The sequence below is a fragment of the Urocampus carinirostris genome, chromosome 1 (genome assembly GCF_059441175.1).
Source record: "Urocampus carinirostris isolate Australia breed hairy pipefish chromosome 1, RoL_Ucar_1.0, whole genome shotgun sequence".
Classification (NCBI taxonomy): Eukaryota; Metazoa; Chordata; class Actinopteri; order Syngnathiformes; family Syngnathidae; genus Urocampus; species Urocampus carinirostris.
Genome location: NC_142349.1, coordinates 75108380 through 75129157, shown reverse-complemented (window position 1 = coordinate 75129157; position 20778 = coordinate 75108380). Strand labels below are relative to the sequence as shown.

General features: G+C 43.4%; 1 protein-coding gene and 1 pseudogene across 3 annotated transcripts; one reads left to right on the top strand and one right to left on the bottom strand.

Annotated features, from left to right (window-relative positions):
* Window positions 1–874: 874 nt before the first annotated feature.
* On the bottom strand, window positions 875–17704 carry LOC148376916 (uncharacterized). 3 transcript variants are annotated; one of them, XM_088351348.1, is made up of 4 exons: window positions 17458–17704; window positions 13682–14131; window positions 7100–7345; window positions 875–1922 (listed from the first exon to the last, which is right to left on the bottom strand). In XM_088351348.1, the coding sequence occupies exons 1-4, from the start codon at window positions 17576–17578 to the stop codon at window positions 1468–1470; spliced, it is 1272 nt and encodes a 423-aa protein (XP_088207474.1). In that variant the 5' UTR covers window positions 17579–17704; the 3' UTR covers window positions 875–1467. The 3 variants fall into 3 exon arrangements, with proteins under 3 accessions (XP_088207474.1, XP_088207456.1, XP_088207466.1); XM_088351330.1 differs by lacking the exon at window positions 875–1922 and having other exon boundaries at window positions 4769–7345; XM_088351340.1 differs by lacking the exons at window positions 875–1922; window positions 13682–14131; window positions 17458–17704 and adding an exon at window positions 11324–11648 and having other exon boundaries at window positions 4769–7345.
* Window positions 17705–18559: 855 nt separating this feature from the next.
* LOC148376915 (U2 spliceosomal RNA) lies at window positions 18560–18689 on the top strand (annotated as a pseudogene).
* The last annotated feature ends 2089 nt before the right edge of the window (window positions 18690–20778 follow it).

Genomic DNA, 20778 nt, shown 5'->3' with positions numbered 1-20778 from the left:
AGTGGGAGAAAAAGAGAGAGAGAAAGAAATACAAGTAGAGTGTCTTTGTTGGAGGCACCTGGCTTTAGCAACATCGAGTTGACCTATTTCAACCTGCAGCTCGTTTTTCTCTTGCGCTTCTCTGAGTGTTGTCTGGCGGGCCGGATTCAATCCCTTGGCAGGCCCGGTCTGGCCCGCGGGCCGCCTGTTTGACACCTGTGTGCTAGGGAGCGGCGTCATTCAGTCATTGCACAGCCTCCCTCTTAGCCAGCTTCACAGCCATTTACACAAAGCTTCCTCAGCTTGGTGTTGGTCTCTCTGTCCATTGACATGGCCTATGTTTTAGAGCGATATAAGACAAATCCTCCGCATGAGTCAACTGCTCTCAGGAGAAAGTTGATCCGCTTTTAAGCAAGAAAAGAAGAGACGCGGGTCATGTTGTGCATTCCAAATGGCAGCTGATAGGTGTCCTTTATTCAACAGCTTACAAGGTTTTGATCAATCATAAAAGAGCATCAGAACATGTCACATACATGTTAAAATGAGATGACCTCACAAAAAACATGAAACAAGAAGCACCCGTAAAAAAACAAAACAAAACAAAGAATAAAAGAAAAAAATAAATATTCATTTACCCGTTTCCCTGGTATTTCTTGAAAAACTGATCCGACGACGTCTGCCTTTGCCAGGCGGACGTCATCGTCACGAGCGATAGCCCGAGCCGTCAACACTTTTCCTGTGTGAGTCCTTTCCAAAAATTGCCAGACTTTGTGGAATTTTTCCAATATGTCTTCAGTTGAGGCAGTGTATGTTTTTATACCTTTCTATTGTCTCTTGCTTTGTTTCGGTGACCAATCAAAGTCTCTTCCTCTTCTTTTTCCACTATACACTTTGTGGGGTCCATTGTGAATGATAGCTTTTCATAGGTACCATACTGCAGACCGATTGCAGAGCGAAAAGGGGACACGAAGAGCATGCCGGGATTCACGCATACGCCTCGGTCAGCCGGGTAGAACTCTGAGAGCGGCGAACGGAGGCACATACTGTACTGTACTTTTGACTTTGTATTCTTAAACCGCAATATTTTCCCCATTCAAGTACTTTGTAACCGGAAACTTTTGTAAGTAGAGGGACCGCGGTACGACCCTCGTGGTAGTTCATCGAGTTCACGGATACGAGCTACGCAATGCCGAAAACGGCAATCAAATCCGTTTTCATTAAATCTCTGCCGGCAATTTGAAAAGCGTTCCAAAACACGTCATCGTATTCCGTTACAGTTACCGGAAAAAGACGTACTCGAATGACAAGTCTTCAAATAAGGATTCCGATTTGATCTTAAACTATATTTTGTATACATCATGTGCCGATTAGCAACATTTGACTATCGTTTGAATCACCGACACTTCAGCGGTAATGTCGGCTCTAAAACGACCACTGAAGTGTGGGAGAGCTAAAAAAAAGATATATTGGCTAACGGTGGAAGGAAATTCAGGCAAAGACTTGTTTTGTATTTCTACAATTGCAGTCGGAGAAGGACCGGGAGGAGCCAATAATTGACTTTCTTTGGTCTCGCCGGTCTTCTGGCTTTCCCCCAGCATGCCTTTGTGTTTTATTGAGACCACAAGACATGGAAACGTACCGGTATGTTGAGACAGAGACAAAGACAAAAGTAAAAGATCTGTCATTGTGGTCATCATCGTCATCATCTGTTGTCCCAGAGCTTCTGCTCGGAGACACTTTTTCCTTGTTCTCCTCACGTTGATCTTCGGATTTCAAATGAGCCCCGGTTACGGGAAACTCTCCCAAATCCTCCTCCTGTTTGACGTCAACGTGCTCTAAATCTTCCTCTTCCTTTTCACTGTAATCAGGGTCCAAACCGTCTTTTTTGACGGCAAGCCACTTTGTCTCCTGTCGCCGAGCAAGAAGACACTCGTGACTGACATCTGCAGGAGACATGACGGACATGAATTTGTATCATCTCTATTCAAACACAAGTCAAGTCAAGTCATTTTTATTTGTTTGGCCCTTGATCACAAATAGTCTCACAGGGCTGCACAGGTTATTACACGGACTATTTTTTTCGGACTATTATGACAGCATCCCCTGATCTGGAACCAAAATGAGGGCAAGGAAAAACTCAAAAACCTCAACATGAGGAAAAGGAAGAAACCTTGAGAAGGGAGCGCACATGTGGTATCCCCCTTTCAGGATGACCAGACAGCAAAGGATGTTGCAATCACAAATAATATTGTCCACGAAAAGGATAGGTTATTCATATGCTATAGAGAAGAAGTGTGTTTTAAGCTTAGATTTCAACATTTCCACTGAGGTTGCAGATCGGATCTCAGGGGGAAGAGCGTTCCACAGCACCGGTGCCCGGATGGAGAACGCTTTCCGACCTGCGGATTTCTTCTTGGCTCTTGGGTACACCAGTAGACCAGCATTTTCAGAGCAAAGGCTCCGGGCAGGAGCATAGGGGGAAATTCTATCTGAAAGATATGAGGGAGCAAGTCCATGCATGATTTGGTATCCTACCTTGAAATCGCATCTTAAGCGAACAGGAAGCCAATGCAGGTTAGCCAAAATCGGTGTCATGTGATCGGACTTTTTTGTCCTAGTTAAAAGCCTGGCTGCAGCATTTTGTACCAACTGGAGACTCTTGAGTCTGGTCATCGGAAGACCGGAAAATAGTGCATTACAGTAGTCGAGACGGGAGGTCACAAACGCGTGAATTGTGATTTCCGCATCCGACTGAGAAAGTATAGGACGAGTTTTAGCAATGTTACGGAGATGGAAGAAAGCGGTTCTAGTCATTTTCTTCACATGTGTTTAAATGGACAGATCGGGGTCGAAAATGACACCTCCATTTTTGAGTCACCGTGGGTGATATTACATTTGTCAATGTTCACAGCAGTTTTTGAGAATAAGTCACGGCATTTAGATGGACCAATGACTAACATTTCGGTCTTTTCAGAGTTAAGGCGCAAGAAGTCGAGTGACATCCATTCTTTTATCTCAGTGAGGCAGGCCTCCAAATTTCCACAGTTTAGTGTGGCAGATTTCTCCATCAGAAGGTATAGTTCAGTGTCATCTGCGAAACCATGGAAACTGATATTATACTTGCAAATAATATCTCTTCATGGAAGCATGTCAATGCTGAAAATAAGGGGGCCAGGCACTGAACACTGCGGACCACCACAGGTAACACTAAAGGGCTCAGATGTCATTTCGCCCTATTTAACACAGTGCGTCCTATCTGAGAGGTAGGATCTGAACCATAAGAGGACGCTTCCTGGGAAACCGATCCATTTTTCCAACCGTTCTAGTAAGATATTATGTTCCACAGTGTCAAAGGCAGCACTATGGTCCGGCAGCAGCAAGAGGGATGAAGCGCCAGAGTCCATTGCCAGTAGAAGATCATTGGTTACCTTAATCGGGGCTGTCTTCGTAGAGTGGTAGCCCTGAATCCCGATCGCATAGATTCAAAAAGATTGTTCTCGGATATAAAATCATTTAGCTGCTGTGCCAAGACTTTTTCAAGTACTTTAGAAAGAAACGGTAGGTTTGACACAGGTCTAGAATGACATAAGCTTTCTGGATCAAGGTTGGGTCGTTTCAGTGTAGGTTTAATAACGGCGGACTTAAAAGCCGCTGGAACTACACCTGAGGAGAATGATATGTTTATAATATTTAGAACTGAAGGTCCAAAGACCCCAAAAGGACCTTTAATCGGCGAACCCGGAAGCGGGTCGAACAGGTAAGTCGTGGGTTAGGCCGTACTCACCACCTGTTTAAGATTATCGAGTGACAGATAACTAAACCGGGAAAAAAAATCCATGCACAGCCATCTATAGATTTCAGACTTTTAATATGCGATGTATTTACATTGTCTTTAGAAATCTCTTCCCGTATGCGTTGAATTTTCTTATTAAAAAAGACCATAAAGTCACGTGCTGAATAGGTAGAACTCTCTGGAATAATCTGTTACCTTGTTAGCGATGCTACAGTGTCGAAAAGGATTTGGGGGTTATTCTTTTGTGCCGCAATCACCTTCAAAAAAATGGGTGATTTTGCAGAGGCAAGGGCTGTTTTATACTTTAACAAGCTGTCGCACCAGGTTTGATGGAAAACCTCAAGCTTGGTAGCGCGTCATTTTTTTCCAGATATCCTGCAGTCTCGTTTAAGCGACCTAGTTTCGTCAGTAAACCAAGGCGTCTTTAGGGACGTGATTTAAGCCGTAGGGGCGCTACGGAATCCAGGACACTAGCCAGGGTAGCATCAAGAGTCATGTTTCGCCCTGGTGGCCTGGCCTCTTATTGTGTCCCAGGGTGATGTCCTTGTTGGAATGCGTTTATCGTGTTCATAAAAATAGACAATATTCTAACCTTAAGAAATCTTTTTCGGCCAACAAATCCAATGGGAGTGTGAATCCTACTGAAAAAATGCATGCCACGAAAGGTTTTATTTTCTTACCACTAAGAGACGCTAAATATGACACATTCTTCCGCTGGGGGGGTTCAATAAAAGACACGGATCTGCCAATTCCACGTGGAGAAAGTTAACACAACACAGTTGTTTTTATGAAAAAGGATAACAGGACCTGAACGCGTTCGTTTCCAGGCGTTTCGTCTTGAATGACATCTGGATTATTGTCCGGTGGGAAATAATAAAGGACGGCTATATTTTAGAGGGCTTGCAAATCATAAAACTGGCACGGGGAGTTCAAAGTGCAGAGCCTTATCAGAAGAGAAATTCAAAATAAAATGACAAAATGGAAGAACAAAGAAAGTCAGGAAAGCAACTGTTTATTGGAAATCAAAGTCACAAAATGGTTTTCATCGGACGATGAGACGGCCACAAAGACACGCAGATTTTTGACACGTTGCGGAAAAAAAGCAACATTTAACCACATCGTGGCAGTTGGATAGGAGAAGAAAGACTTTACAGGAATAAAGTTGCAGTCAAATCAGGACAAAAGAGGATGAGATCATTGAAATTGAAACTCCAAAACAAGGGCTGATGGGAAAAGATCAAGTTTATGTCGAGCCCCCTTGACATTTTTAGTTTTGTCTTTCGTTATTGGTCTCATCGAAATGCATAAAGTCGTTAAATCACAGTGAAACACATTCGGGTGAAAAATGAATCTTCAAAGAAGAAGTTTCAATATCACATATTAAAAACCCTGGGGGGTATAGCACAGAACCAAGAAAAGGGATTAGGCTATTTTACTTTGGATAAACGTAGCCTCGGGTCAATTGCATGAAAGCAAATTAAAACTAGCCTGGCTCAGTTACTTTGGCGATTCATTCTTTGCGGCAGGTTTTTCCGGCCAAGTTCTCCAGTTTAATCACTTGGAGTCTCAAAGGGCTGCACAGACCACAGATGATTACAAACCACAGGCTATTATGACACCCTCCCCTGATCTCTAACCTGCATGAGGGCAAATAATACACATATTATCAACATCAAATATGCTATAGACCTCAGTGGAAATGTTTCAATCCAAGCTTAAAACACACTTCTACTCTATAGCGTATGAATAACCTACATTTGATGTTCCCCATATCTGTATTATTTGCCCTCATGTAGGTTGTAGATCAGGGCATGGTGTCATCATAGTCTGTAGTTCTCAATAGACTTGGATCTGTGCAGCCCTTTGAGTCCCAAAAAATAAAATTCTAGACTTAACAATGAGGATTATTTCGTGCCTTTTTAGGTGTGATTTATCGGCAAATTTTTTACCACAAACTAAGCAGGCGAAAGGTTTTTCACCAATGTGGATTATTTCGTGCCTATTAAGGCATGATTTATAAGCGGATTTATGACTGCAAATTGAGCAGGCAAAATGATACTCACCACCATGGATTCTAACATGCCTTTTTAAGTGTGATTTATCGGCGAATTTTTGACCGCAAACTGAAAAGGCAAAGGGTTTTTCACCAGTATGGGTTCTTGCGTGGATTTTTAAGCTGTATTTTTGGGCGAATTTCTGACCACAAACTGAGCAGACAAAAGGTTTTTCACCAGCGTGGGTTCTTGTGTGCATTTCTTAGCGGGATTTGTGGGCGGAATTTTTGCCACAAATTGAGCAGACAAACGGTTTTCCACCAATGCGAATTCTTTTCATGCCTATTTAGAAGTGTTTTAGCAAAGAATTTTTTACCACAAACTGAGCAGGCAAAATGTTTTTAACCAATGTGGATTCTTGCATGCCTATTTAGAAGTGTTTTAGCAGCAAAATTTTTACCGCAAACTGAGCAGGCAAAAGGTTTCTCACCAGTGTGGATTCTTGAGTGGACTGTTAAGCATGATTTGTGTGCAAATTTCTGACCACAAACAGAGCAGAAAAAAGGTTTTTCACCAGTGTGGGTTCTTGTGTGGATTCCTACGTCTGATTTCCGGGCGAATTTTAGACCGCAAACTGAGCAGGCAAAGGGTTTTTCACCAGTGTGAGATCTTACGTGAATTTTCAAGTTTGATTGATGGGTGAATTGTTTACCACACACTGAACAAGGAAATGTTTTTTTGCCAGTGTGGATTCTTTCGTGGATTTTTAAATCACCTCTCTGGGCAAATTTTTGACCACAAACTGAGCAAGAAAAGGGTTTCCCACCAGTGTGGGCTTTCAGGTGTCTTTTCAAAGTTTCTTTTAGACTGAATTTTTGACCGCAAACTGAGCAGGCAAAAGGTTTTTCACCAATGTGGATTCTTTCATGCTTATTTAGAAGTGTTTTAGCAACACATTTTTTACTGCAAACTGAGCAGGCAAAAGGTTTCTCACCAGTATGGATTCTTGAGTGGACTGTTAAAGATGATTTGTGTGCAAATTTCTGACCACAAACAGAGCAGAAAAAAGGTTTTTCACCAGTGTGAGTTCTTACGTGAATTTTCAAGTTTGATTGATGGGTGAATTGTTTACCACACACTGAACAAGAAAATGGTTTCCCACCAGTGTGGGCTTTTTGGTGTCTTTTCAAGGTTTCTTTTAGATTGAATTTTTGACCGCAAACTGAACAGGCAAATGGTTTCTCCCCAGTGTGGACAATGATGTGGCGTTTCAGATGACGCTTGAGCCTAAATCTTTTACCACACCGCAAACATTTGTGATAGGCGTCATCACCTTCCGACTGTCGGTCGCCATCATTGTCGTCATCGTCCGGTGTCTCGGAGATCCTGCTTGGAGACACCTTCCCCTCGTTCTCTTCATGTTCATCTTTGGAGGTTAGACGGCCGGCAGGCACCGGACACTCTCTCCGATCGTCCTCCATTTTAACGTGAACTGTCTCTAAAAACTCATCTTCCTCCTTGTTGACAGCAGGCAACGGTTTCTCCTGTTGCCAAGGAACCAGATACTCTTCACTGACGTCTGCAGGACACAAGACACACATGAATGTGTACAATGCATATTCACACACAAAATGTATTTCTTTTCAGCAAATGCATCGCTACAAAAAAATATTTACCGTTGTGTTTATAAGGTTTCTATCACTCACTAGGGGAATTGAAATCATGAATATGGGGAGCAATTGGCTGACCTGGACAGGTATGAATTAACCTCCTGTAACCCCTCAAAGAGGAACCGGCATCCTGTCAAAAGCAGCTGTGTTGAGATCGAATACTGTCGTATATCACTAAATACGAGTATCCAATTCAACTGAAGATTCGTATCGTCGATTCGGTCTGTAAACTTGTCGATACCATATCCTATCTCATCTCTGAAGGGGACGAGGCGGCGTACAGGAATGAGGTGGAGTCACTGACAACGTGGTGTTCGAAAAACCGCCTCATTCTGAACACCACGAAAACAAAAGAACTCATACTGGACTTCAGGAGGAAAAGCACGAACCCAGGACCACTTAATATAAACTGAGACTGTGTAGAGAGTCCACTCTTTCAAATTCCTGGGGGTACACATCTCCGACGACCTCTCCTGGTCTGCAAACACCGGAGCGGTGGTAGGGAAGGCCCAGCAGCGACTCCATTTCCTGAGAGTGCTCAGGAAAAATCATCTGAAACAGCAGCTGCTGGTGTCCTTTTACATAGCCACAGTGGAGAGCATTCCGACATACTGCACGACGGTGTGGCATGCTGGGTGCATAGCGGCAGACGGGAACATCGACACAGCTCAGAGAATCGTCGGTTGCTCTCTACCCAGTCTGGAGGACATTGCCTGCTCTCTCTACCTCAGCAGAGCAGAAAACATCATCGAGGACTTTTTTTTTCCTTACAGTTAAATGTGAACTTGGAGTACCACGTCCAATTTCATTGTCACAATACGTTCAACCCATTTTGTAACAATGACAATAAAGGTAGATTCTATTCTATTCTAAAATAGAACAAGTTCTTTTGTGTGTCATTAAATGACGAGCACTGCATTGGAAGTTTAACATTTGAGTTGCCTGTCTTACACTCACAGGGTCCTGGGTTGGAGCCCCAGTCTAGGGGTGCCCTGCGACCGGCTGGCAACCGCTGCCCGGAGATAGCCGGGATGGGCTCCAGCAGCCCCGAGACCCTACTGAGGATATTTGAAAGACGGATAGATGAAGAGGAGATTTACTCTGCATTGAACTCTGGTCTTCTTCTCCACGCTTCGTGGGTCTGACTCGGTTACAGAGTCGCTGCCTTATCGTAACTCATGTACGCACGTCCCCGGGCACCCCGGGGCACGCCCCTGGACCTTCTTAGACTGTCCACCCACCAGGGTCTCACAAAATTCGATGGGAAATACCACGGGATTGTTAGCTATTGCGAATTGAGCTGCTAATCTGTACATCCGTTTGTTTTTTTGTTTTTTGCACGACGGGCAATTCTCTTATGCCTAGCCACACCTTTGCACATCTGTTCTCGTACTCCAGTCTTATTGTATAGTGACTTGTTTACCTGACTGCCCATTTTGCACATCTGGTGAGCTGCTCCTCTTGCACTCTTTGCACTACTGTATAATACTCATCTCATTAGCCGTAGCGCTTAGCCTCATTAGGGTGGCGGGGGGCTGGAGCCCATCCCAGCCATCTCCAGGCAGTGGGCAGTACTATACATGACTATAATTATGAGTATATTATTAGTACTTCAATACTCCGACTCAATACAACATTTGACTCATTCTCTAAAACTGCTGTGAACATAGACAATTGCCACATCACACAGAGCGACTCACTTAAAAATGTAGGTGTAATTTTCGACCCCGATCTGTCCTTTCAAACACATGTGAAGAAAATGACTAGAACCGCTTTCTTCCATCTCCGTAACATTGCTAAAACTCGTCCTATACTTTCTCAGTCGGATGCGGAAATCACAATTCACGCGTTTGTTACCTCCCGTCTCGACTACTGTAATGCACTACTTTCCGGTCTTCCGATGACCAGACTCAAGAGTCTCCAGCTGGTACAAAATGCCGCAGCCAGGCTTTTAACTAGGACAAAAAAGTACGATCACATAACACTGATTTTGGCTAACTTGCATTGGCTCCCTGTTAACCAAAGATGTGATTTTAAGGTTCTCCTACTACTATACAAAATCATACATGGACCTTCCCCCTCATATCTTTCAGATCTGATCTGCCCCTACGTCCCGGTCCGAAGCCTACGATCTGAGAGTGCCGGTCTTCTGGTGATCCCGAGAGCAAAGAAGTCTTCTGCTGGTTCGAGAGCGTTCTCCATCCGGGCACCGGTGTTGTGGAACGCTCTTCCCCCTGAGATCCGATCTGCAACCTCGGTGGAAATGTTTCAATCTAGGCTTAAAACTCACTTCTACTCTATAGCATACGAGTAACCTAATCTTCTTATATGTAATACCTTGTGAAGCCCTTAGAGACTAATTGTGATTAAGGGCGTCACAAATCAAAATGACTAGACTTGTACATTCAAGGAAACTGCGCGGGTCAGATGTATCGACATTTCATTCTGTATACGCGTGTACTACAATGACAATAAAGTAGATCTGAATCTGAATAGCGCTCATACTCTTGATATTACGGTAGGACGTCCTCCATTGTGCGGGATCATCTCATATGCACGGTTTTTGATTTTGAAGACGAGTGCCATGTGGAGTGGAACGGGTGCCGTGTTCGTGTTTGCTTCTCGGTAATACAAAGACGTCAGAAGGCTGACCGAGATGATCCGCGAGGCGGTTCCCGCTGGATTTTTCCATTCAAACGGAAGACTTTCTAAGACATTTTCATGATCACGTCCATTGAAATTTAAGACCGATCCGTCACCTATACCGGAGGAGGGCACATCGTCGTGACCGAGCCCGGCTCGAGGAGCCAGACGCCACCGGCTGCTACAGTAAGTACTTTAAAGCCGGACACGGCGCAGAAGGAGAGCTGAAAGTATGACGTACTTGGCGGCCGAGGTTGGATTTGCGAGGGCAGCTAGACCGCGCCGGCACCGAGGAGAGGGCTTGGCCCCCGACCCGACAAAGCCCAAGTGCGGGACTGAGGCAGCCCCGATCGAGACCGCTCCCGAGTCAGGATCGGCGACGGACCGACCCGGGCACCGAGGCGACTTGCGAGGAGCCGCTGCCGTCTAGAGGAACACCACAGGTAGGGGGGAGCAATGACCGTGCGGTGGATACGAACTCTGCCGTGCCGGCACGACGAGGCGACCGCCCACCCCGGGGCCCCTAGAGCCCGGGCAGGCACCCGGTTTTGCTTAGGCTCCGAGCAATGGGCAGGCGGGTGACCGTGAAGGCGAACCAGAACAGTCTGGGGGTGGCGGAGCGGCACGCTGCCGCGAAGGCTTCGGGCGTCGGCCGGCAAACCCTCCCACTCGTTACCCGGTACAGCCAGATCCCAGTTCTACAGACTCTGACCGACCAAAAAACAACAGGGGACACTCTGAAGCGGTTGCCAGACAGTCGCAGGGAACACCGAGACAGACAACTCGCTCGCTCATTCGCACCTAGGACAAATTTGGAGCGGACAATTAACCTGTCCTGCATGTTTTTGGAATGTGGGAGGAAACCGGAGTGCCCGGAGGAAACCCACGCAAGCACGGGGAGAACATACAAACCCCGCACAGGAAGATTCGATCCCATGACCTCAGAACTGTGACGTGCTAACCGCCCAACAGCTATGTCATGTCCTATAAATTCCTACTGTTCGCGTTCCATAAATGCATCTGTGCAAGTATGAATGGCGGAGAGACGAGAATGGGTCCCCGGAGACTGTGTGGGTTTGGGAGCACAAGGAGTACAGATGATTAGAGCCTTGTGTCATTGGAGATTTATTTTGACCGACAATAGCCGTTAGTATCAAAAGCCAGCCGTTGTTAATACCTCGTGCAATGGACTCCTTGATTCCAAAATAAGAAAAGAAAATCTTCTAGAAACAAAAGTGACCCACCTGCTCTGTTCAACACAATGCGTAGCTGCTTGCTAAAGCTAACTCTGTTTAGCCGTCGATCTTCTCGCTCGTTGTCTTCTTGCGATTCCTGAAGCTCCTCTTTCACGTTTCCTTTCCCGCTCTCGCACATTTTAGCCACTTTTAGAGTCACCGTGAACTCTTTTACAGAGTTAAAGGCAGTTCATTGCGCACACGACTGCAGCGGAAGGCCAAGAACAATGGCGAAAGTAGTGGCTCGCCTTCTTCTTCTTCGTTGTCAATTTTAACGTCGGTTGGCATCACTTTGGCACATGAGCGCCACTTAACGGCAGACATCCTCAGCTCCAATCCCTGAAGCGTGTGGCGAGTGTTTTAAACGAGTGCTTCGTGTTTATGGAAACCCAAAAGTGCCAAAAGTCAATGAATCAAATCAACATTTAATTGGATTTCCATCAATGAATCCCGAGTCGACGTGAGTGTTGATGACGTAGGAAGCGGATGTATCACGTGACCGACACATCAGTGGAACACAATCATGGAGCGGAAGACACTTTATTGGATATTTTCAACTTTTTTTAAACACACAAGAGTTTGCAAAGGTCTTTGATGTGTGCAGCCCTTTGAGACTCTTTGTGACGGAGGGCCAAACAAATGAACGTAACTTGACTAGCCCGACTTAGTCGCAGTCACTTGTCATTTTACACAAAAACGAGTCAAGCGACAATCTCAAAATATAATGAACGGATGCTTCCGCTGTTAAAAGGAGAGTTCAAATTTAAACTTACCGTTCTCTTACAACGAGCAATGTCTCGTTTGTGCGTCAAAGCAACTCCTTTAAAACGACAAAAACAAAACTCACCAAATTTAGTCTAGAATGTTTTTTTGTCTCGTGCGAGTTGCGACTTCACACCGTAACGGCCTTTAGAGAGAGAGTCGGAAATAAAGGAAACGATGCGGATAGCCAGACTTAAGTCATTGCTCACTGCGTGCGGAACACGCACGAAAGCGCTTTGTGGAGGGAATCTCGATCGGTGGACAAGAAATCTCGTCTAGAAAACAAAGGTCACAAACGATGTCATACGAGATATTGAAATCCACATCAAAATCGTCATGCTTCGAGTACAGCTCAAAAATATGGACACGCTAGAGTCATTTGATCACAATCAGAAATCATCTTGGTTAAGTCAACTAAATTCGTGTTATTTTTCATCAGTCGTATTATCCAAAAGCCCAATTGCAAACTACGTTAAGTAAATTTGAGATATGTCACTGAAGTGAAGAGTACACAACGATAATTTAATTTCAACTCTCTGTTTATGCTGTAAAATGGACAATAAAGCTGCTTTTGATTCAGTGCTAACTAACATTGCTTCAATGGAAATGCAAGCTCATATCACGCAAATGATTATTTCTAAACACTATTTAAAACGCTATTGAGTTTTCACCACAACTGAGCCGTTTTTTCACCCGTGTGGAGTCTTGTGTGTCTTTTTAGGCTTCCGCTCTCTCGGAAATTTTTACCACAAACTAAGCAGGAAAAGGGTTTTTCACCGGTGTGGGTTCTTGCATGGCTTTTTAAGTGCGATTTCTGGTTGAATTTTTTACCACAAACCGAGCAGGCAAAGGGTTTTTCCCCCGTGTGGGCTCTCGTGTGGATTTTCAAGGTTCCTCTCCGGGTAAAATGTTGACCACAAACAGAGCAGGAATACGGTTTATTACCAGTGTGGGTTCTTGTGTGGTTTTTCAAATGGCTTTTCTGGCTGAATGTTTGACCGCAAACTGAGCAGGCAAAAGGTTTTTCACCAGTGTGCGTTCTTGCGTGGATTTTTAAGCTCCCGCTCTGGGCGAATTTATGATCGCAAACAGAGCAGGCAAAAGGTTTTTCACGACTATGGGTTCTTACGTGCGTTTTTAAATTGGAGTTGTGGGTGAATTTTTGACCGCATACTGAACAGGAGAAAGGTTTCTCACCCGTGTGCGTTCTAGTGTGTCGTTCTAAGCTCCCATCCTCTGTGAATTTTTGACCGCGTACTGAGCAGGATACATTTTTTTCGCCACTGCGGGTTCTTGTGTGGATTTTTAGGTCAGATTTCGGACCGAATTGTTGACCACAAGGCGTCTCGCCAGGGTGGGTTCTTATGTGTTTTTTCAAACTTCCTTTTTGGCTGAATTTTTGACCGCAAACTTGGCAGGAAAAGGGCTTTTCACCCGTGTGGGTTCTCGAGTGCATTTTTAAGTTTGATTTCTGGCTGAATTTTTGCCCGCAAACTGAGCAGGCAAAGGGTTTTTCCCCCGTGTGGACAAGGATGTGGGATATCAGATGATATCTGCGCTTAAACGTTTTCCCACACCGAGAACATTTGTGATACGCGCCGTCACCTTCCGACTGTTGGTCGCCATCGTTGTGCGCAGAATCGCACGTGTCCTCGTCATCCGTTGACCCGGAGCCGCTGCTCGGAGAAACCTTCTCCTGGTTTTCTTCGTTTTGATCCTCGGAGTTTAAACGGGCGTCGGTCACGGGAAAATCTCTCCAATCTTCCTCCTTTTTAATGTCATTCATCTCAAAAAGATCCACCTCCTTCACTTTAATGTCAACATGCTCTAAATCCTCGTCTTCCTCCTTTTTGATGTGAACTGTTTCTAAATCCTCATCTTCCTCCTTTTTCACGTGATCGGGCTCCAAATCCTCCTCTTTTTTGACACGACCAGGCTCCAAAACCTCCTCCTCTTCCTCCTCCTGTGTATTGTAATCAGGGTCCAAATCCTCTTTTTTGACAGCAGGCAAGTTGGTCTCTTGTTGCCAAGGAAGGAAATACTCTTGGATGACATCTGCAGGACACAGGAGAAATGGTTTTGGATCATCTTTAAAAAGCATCGGTACAATAAGCCTTTCAGCATTTCTGCAAAAAAATTCAATAGTTCACGTGCTGCCTTGTGTGAAAAAGAAATAGAGTGGCCTTAAGCGCCCTCTGCTGTTTTGAAGCTGAAAGAAACCCGCAGAAATACACAGACTATGTGGCAGTAAATTTGCCAGCTCGGTCAAATCCTCGATTGTTGTTGCGTCCGACAATAATCGTCGGTAAATATGGAGCGGATTATGAGGACCTTCGGCATGCACTCTATTCGTTTAGAATAGGATTTGCTACACAATTACGGACTTTAGTGTGACTGTGGGCACTTTTTCGAAAGGGTAGTGGTCGAGGTCAGCGCATGAATAAACAGGCTGTAAAAAAGCCAAGAAGTCTGCTATTTGGGATGCAGTTTACTAGTTGCCTGGCTGGCAAAAATATCAAACTCTGGAGCAAAGGCAGCATATTTACAAAAAAACACAAGATTTTCAGACAGTTTTTCTTATTATATTGGAATAGGAGTCCCAAACGTATGCAATCAGGGCAAAAGAAACCTTATAATCATTATTGCTCAATTCTACATTCACAAGTGCAAGGTAGAAAAACACGGTCCTTGCTTTACAATGTCAAATAAAACAATATTTTTTTTTAATATAGATTTCTCACAAGCAGAAGGCCATTCAAACAAATCTTATTTGGAAAGACTTTGCCATTTTAAAGTAACTTATTCGTTTCTCCCCTAAAATGTTTGTAGCTCCACCTCATTGTAAAAAAAGAAGAGACAAACATCTGCTGGATTCATACACTCTTTCAGAGCTTAGTTTATCTTAGTTGAGCCCATGTGTTAGTCACTTCCGGGGCGACTCGCAGGTCGACCGAAGAAATCCAATGACACGCTTTCAATCTATTACCGTCATATTTAGTCCGTTTCAAAACATCCTTTCCTTTCCTTTAATGTCTTTTTGTATTTTTGACAAATGACATTTTGCCGAATTGCTTTATGCAAAATGACTTGTCGCCAATCCCAGTTGGCGGGTGGGGCCTGGGTTCCAGCCCTAAAATGCACTATTTTTCCTGGACATCGGTCGTGTCTGTCCTGCCCCGTAGGCGGCAATCTCTACAATTCATACAACAACCGCAATCAGAAGCCACTTTAGCCGTGTTTCTGCGGCCATTGTGACGTCGAAATTCTGCTACGGGGTCATATTTTTACTCTCTTAAAAAAGGTCGTTTTTGAATGGCTTGGAGTAATTCTCGCTACCCCCAATGCCCAAATCCATGAAAACATACTTTACAATGAATGAAGAACCGTATGCATGGAGAATATATGCACTGCTGGAGATTCCAGGTGAAGCGCACACATTTTGGGTGCTGTCTGCTACAAGAGCTCAACTTGATTTTTTTCGCAGACCCGTCCGAGGAAGAATGGCGTGAGAGGGTTTACGGTAAGTTACTGACAAATACTCATTTTGGCGAGTAAAGTCATTAAATGGTGTCCAATTGTAATATACACGTCTACTATACGTTTAAGGATTGCAACTACCTAGATAGATACTTTCTTCATCCGGGTAGGGAAATTTCCACTTCCAGCAGTATCCTTGTGTTGAAAACTCAAATAATCTAAAGGATATAGAATAGAAAAAATACCCAATATAACGTGTTGATGGAAAATACACACTGGATAATATGCATGTGGGAGTGGGGTTTAACGTGGGCTTTTGTTTCCCCGCGTGGAATTTAAGAGCCTCCTGGCATGAGGAAGAAATGATCTCGGTGTAACAGAGTTGAAATTTGATTGTTTTGAATGTTTTTTTGAATTCTCACCAAATCTGTGTTTTTGTTGTATTACTGTTAATATTATGGTACCTCATTCAGTTAAGTCATGGGCGTCTGCGACTGTTTTTTTCGTTTGGCACTTTATGGGCTTCGGCGCTTGCCGTAGCTTCAGCTAAATAGCATCGCGCTGAAGGTAAGATGTGCCCAATATCAGTTGGATCAAAAAAATGCATATTTTGCTAGACATTTGAGCTGCTTTCGAAATTATTTTTGTATATAAAGATATATAAGTTGTTCTAAATGATGTATATTAAAAAAAACTAAATAAGAAGTTAAGCAATACAGCTTGAAATGAAGATGCAACGTGTTTTGATGCAAACACACCACGAGGTGCGGCCTGTTGAGTGATGACCCGTTCTTTTGTTTCTTTAATATTTTAGATAATTGCAGTCGTGAACAGAGGCCCCTGACTTTTTGTATAGTTTTGTTTACTGAATGCAGGTACGTGGGAAAGTTATGTTCATTGTTATTATCGAAGTTTCATTATTAATGTGCTCGCATGTTGTCTGCTTGCCGTAGCTGAAGTGAATTTGTAAGCGTTGACGATAATTGCAGTCGTGAACAGAGGCCCCTGACTTTTTGTATAGTTTTGTTTACTGAATGCAGGTACGTGGGAAAGTTATGTTCATTGTTATTATCGAAGTTTCATTATTAATGTGCTCGCATGTTGTCTGCTTGCCGTAGCTGAAGTGAATTTGTAAGCGTTGACGATAATTGCAGTCGTGAACAGAGGCCCCTGACTTTTGTATTGTTTTGTTTACTGAATGCAGGCAATAAACCCAGAGATTGTGAAACCTTGTGTCGTGCATGAAAGAGGGTCGCTACATCTGTATGTCTAAGATCAGACATTGAGCAGAATAGGTTTATCATTTGATTGGCGGTATTTTCCTTAAACTCTTGGTCAACAAAAATGTCAATTGATGACTAATGGATGGGGAGAAGGATCATTCTGTGCTACGTGTAAGAATATCCGCTGCAAGATATTTGCTTTTTTGTTCACATGATAAGTATATATAGTAGAGTTGAATGACATGATGCAATAGGACGGGGAATTATACATCGCCACCTGAAGAATGATATTGGGAGCATGATGTTAAGTTTCGATTTTGGATTCAAATAAGAACATTTGAAAAAACGACAAGTATTTGAACAGGAAACGACGCTAATAGTAGTAGCTTCTACTTCTCCACTCGAATGAACATACAGGGAGAACAAACTTCGACTAAAACACTCTGACTTTTTAAATTTAGCGATCGATTTTTATTCAACCGCAAGGTGAATTCCTACTTTGATCGCATATCTGATCCGGTTTGGGCGCCCACCCAATGGATTCACCCCTCCAAACAGCCGCATCATAAATACAGGAGAGAAATCAGACATCTGTGGTGCAATGGACTCGAAGAACCGAAAAGAAGAAGGAGGCAGAAAATAAGAATATAAAAAAATGTTGTAAAGATAAAAGTGACCGACCGTCTCCGTTCATCGCAACTTGTAACCGATTGCTAATGCTAACTTGGTTTAGCCGCCGATCTTCTCGCTCGATCTCTTCTTGAAGCTCCTCATGCAAATTTCCTTCCCTTCTCTCGGACATTTCAAGCAAATATAAATGTCACCACGAACTCTTTTACAGAGTTAAATGCAGTTCAATTGTGTCAAGTTGTGAACACGAATAGGGGAGAAGGCCGCAAACAACGATATGTTCTTCTTCTTGGGTTTTAACAGCGGTTGGTATCCATCTCGTTCGTGCGTAGCGCCCCCTACATCACACCCTAGGCATCGTTCCACTGTGATGCGCCGTCAACGAACGAAACGGCTTTTTATGAGCCGACTCCCTTCCAAATGGTCTCCTTCTCGCTCTCAGGCGCTCTTGAATAGTTCATCTGAGTGTCAGAATATCTGTTTTTTTTATATTTGTATCAACAATTCAAAAGCTGAAATCAGGAGGAAATGGACTGTTTATTGAAGCAATAAAGGCTGTTATAACATAGTTGGATAATACGTTTTCAAAATACTTTAATTTGGCGTATAATGTTTCATTATTATTGCTAATATACATTTGACAAGAAAAAACATTGTTTTGGTTGCTTTAATCCAGGGGTCGGGAACCTATGGCTCGCGAGCCATATATGGCTCTTTCTATGAGTGTCTGTGGCTCAGAGACAGATTTGATTGCATGCAAAATTTCTCCATCTTGTCCAAAACTTGATTGGTCTATCCTATTACACTACGCGCAAAGCTAAACCGGAACTTATTGGTTATTGATTACTTTGCAGTATATATAGGGCACGATTTTCACTACAATTTACAGTCAAGGTGTCACACAAAAAAATGGGGGGAAAAAAAAACTCGTTTTAGCTGTACAACGCTAAAGAACCCTTTATATAAAAGTTCACTATGTAATCTGTGTTCAGTGTTCAGATACTTTATGATGAATCCACAGAACTGTAAATACGCCAAAACTTAGTCATTTGATTGGGTGAGTGGGAGGGATGGGCGGAGCTATGCAAAATGTGCAAGCACTCCCTCCCATCTCTCGCCCTTCGCCGTCTGCACCATAGATAAGCACATCAGGCTCCCTATTTGCAGAATGTTGTGACGTTTTATCTTTGATTTTTGCAATCCGGAGATGGAATAAGAGCTTGTTCTGTCCACTCCACGCATCGGCCCGGTATTGCAGTACCTCCGGGAACGGTGCATTCGCAATGATCGCAGCAAGGCTTTAGGGCTAGGACCTTAGCTTGGCCTTTTGGCTGAGAGTAAGTGTCCCGGCTCCTAGGCTTTGTAGCGTATTATGAACTGACCGATAACGGATAATGGATAATGAATAACGAAGATAGAACAATAACCCTTAAAAACCCCTTTTACACAATAACGGCTTGCATCTGGTTTTGAAACCAATATGTATGAAAAAAAGGGTCAAAAGGAGTTTAACCGATCTTGAGTCATTGCAAGAAAGAGACAAGTTTAAATTGGTATGTTTGTTGATTTTGGGACAGGGGCTCTGGCATTATTCTCTTTTCATCATTTTTATCAAATCATCAAAAATAAATGTGCTGAAGACTATGCTTTTGTCTGGGGCGCGGGTTTAGCAATTTAGTCAATTTGTCTCATAATATATGGTGTGGCTCTTTCCCAAAATAAAATTAATATTTTTGTGCTTTTATGGCTCTTTGAGTCAAAAAGGTTCCCGACCCCTGCTTTAATCCATATGTTCAAGCTGAAAAGCCGTTTCAAACCAAAAGAGTCGGCTCTTTGCATTGATCCAGGCCGAAAAAGCCGCTCCTCTATAAAGAGACTGAAATTCCATCACGACTCGGATTGCCTAGCAAAGTGAGAAGGGAAAAGTTTTCTGAAATGAGTCCGCTAGGCGGCGCTCTCTCGGATTGCTTCGAATTTGCTCATCAGATGTTAAAAATGTCTGGTTTCAAACACATTCACGCTAAAAAATGTTTTGCAAAATTCACCAAACAATACATTCAAGTTCAAGGAGCAGACAGTGCCGAAGAAGTACAGGAAGAAAAGTCAAGAAATAAAATGAATAACTCAATACACGAGGGAGATTTTGTCGTGGAATAATTAAGTCAGAGCTTGCCAATAGAATTGAGGAGAGAATAACACTCGGCTCGATTTAGAACAGATGGCGAAACTGACGGGAAGTCGGCTGGGTCACGGCGACTTCTCCAACTGTCTTCGGGGAAACGGAGTCATTTTGGAGAATCCAAAGAGGACGAAACACTCCGAGAAAAACAACACGTCGCCGCTAGGCGATGCGGTTGAACACGGGGTATAAAAAAGCCGATTGTCTCTTAAACGAAGGAGAACGCTGTTTGAACACTGATGAAGGACACTGTTCATCTTTTGGTCACAAAACTTAACGATTCAACCCCCCCCCCAAAAAAAACAACCAAAAAACAAATTTGCTGACAAAATTCCAAAGAACGGGTTAACATCTTTGATTAAAAAATGTGGATTCAAAATAATTGTACATAGAATAAGATGAATTGTATTTTGGTCATTCTTATTCTGTACAAGTACAAAGGTTTTGAGACGAGTGATTTGTAAAAGTGAACCTCCTGTCAGAACTCTTTTACAATTGGACTTGAGATGAACATATCATCTTTGATTTCAATGCAGATGTAGCAAAACGAGGAGATCTTCGATTAGAAACCGATTTTGTAGGTTTTAGATGGGTGTCATTATAGTTTGTAGATGGCAATAGTCTTTGATCCGTTGTCGGGACTAAAAGAGGGCAGACCCGGCCCTACGACTGACCAAGGAATGCAGGCCGAGGCGAGAATTCCGGTTTTTGTTACTGCGGTAGGAAAAAGATGGCTCAGAGTGCAACGCGGCACGTTTGGCTGTCCGGATCCTTCTAACTACTTCCGGGTGCAGTAGCGCATTTATTGTAGTCCTGCATGCGCATTACACACAATGGAAAAGTACTGAAATGCGTAGATCTTTGGGTGAGGCTTTATGTGTGTGTGAATGATTACTTGTGTAATTAAAATAGAAAAACAGGTTAAACAAGTTCATTTCATAGCAAGTTCATTTGTAACATAGGAGTCTGAGAAATACACAATGACTACAAGTAGCTTATTTGACATTTGTCCAGCCCTTTGAAACTCCTCCTCATTAAGGGCCAAACAAATAAACATGACTTGAATCAATCTTCTGATGGATCAATAAAATTCATCATTTTAAAGTGCCTTTCCCTTACTTTGGGGGCGTTAGGTCCTTTGAAATATATACTGTAGTTCTCAATCTATTCATCACTGTGTCATCGACGCCATG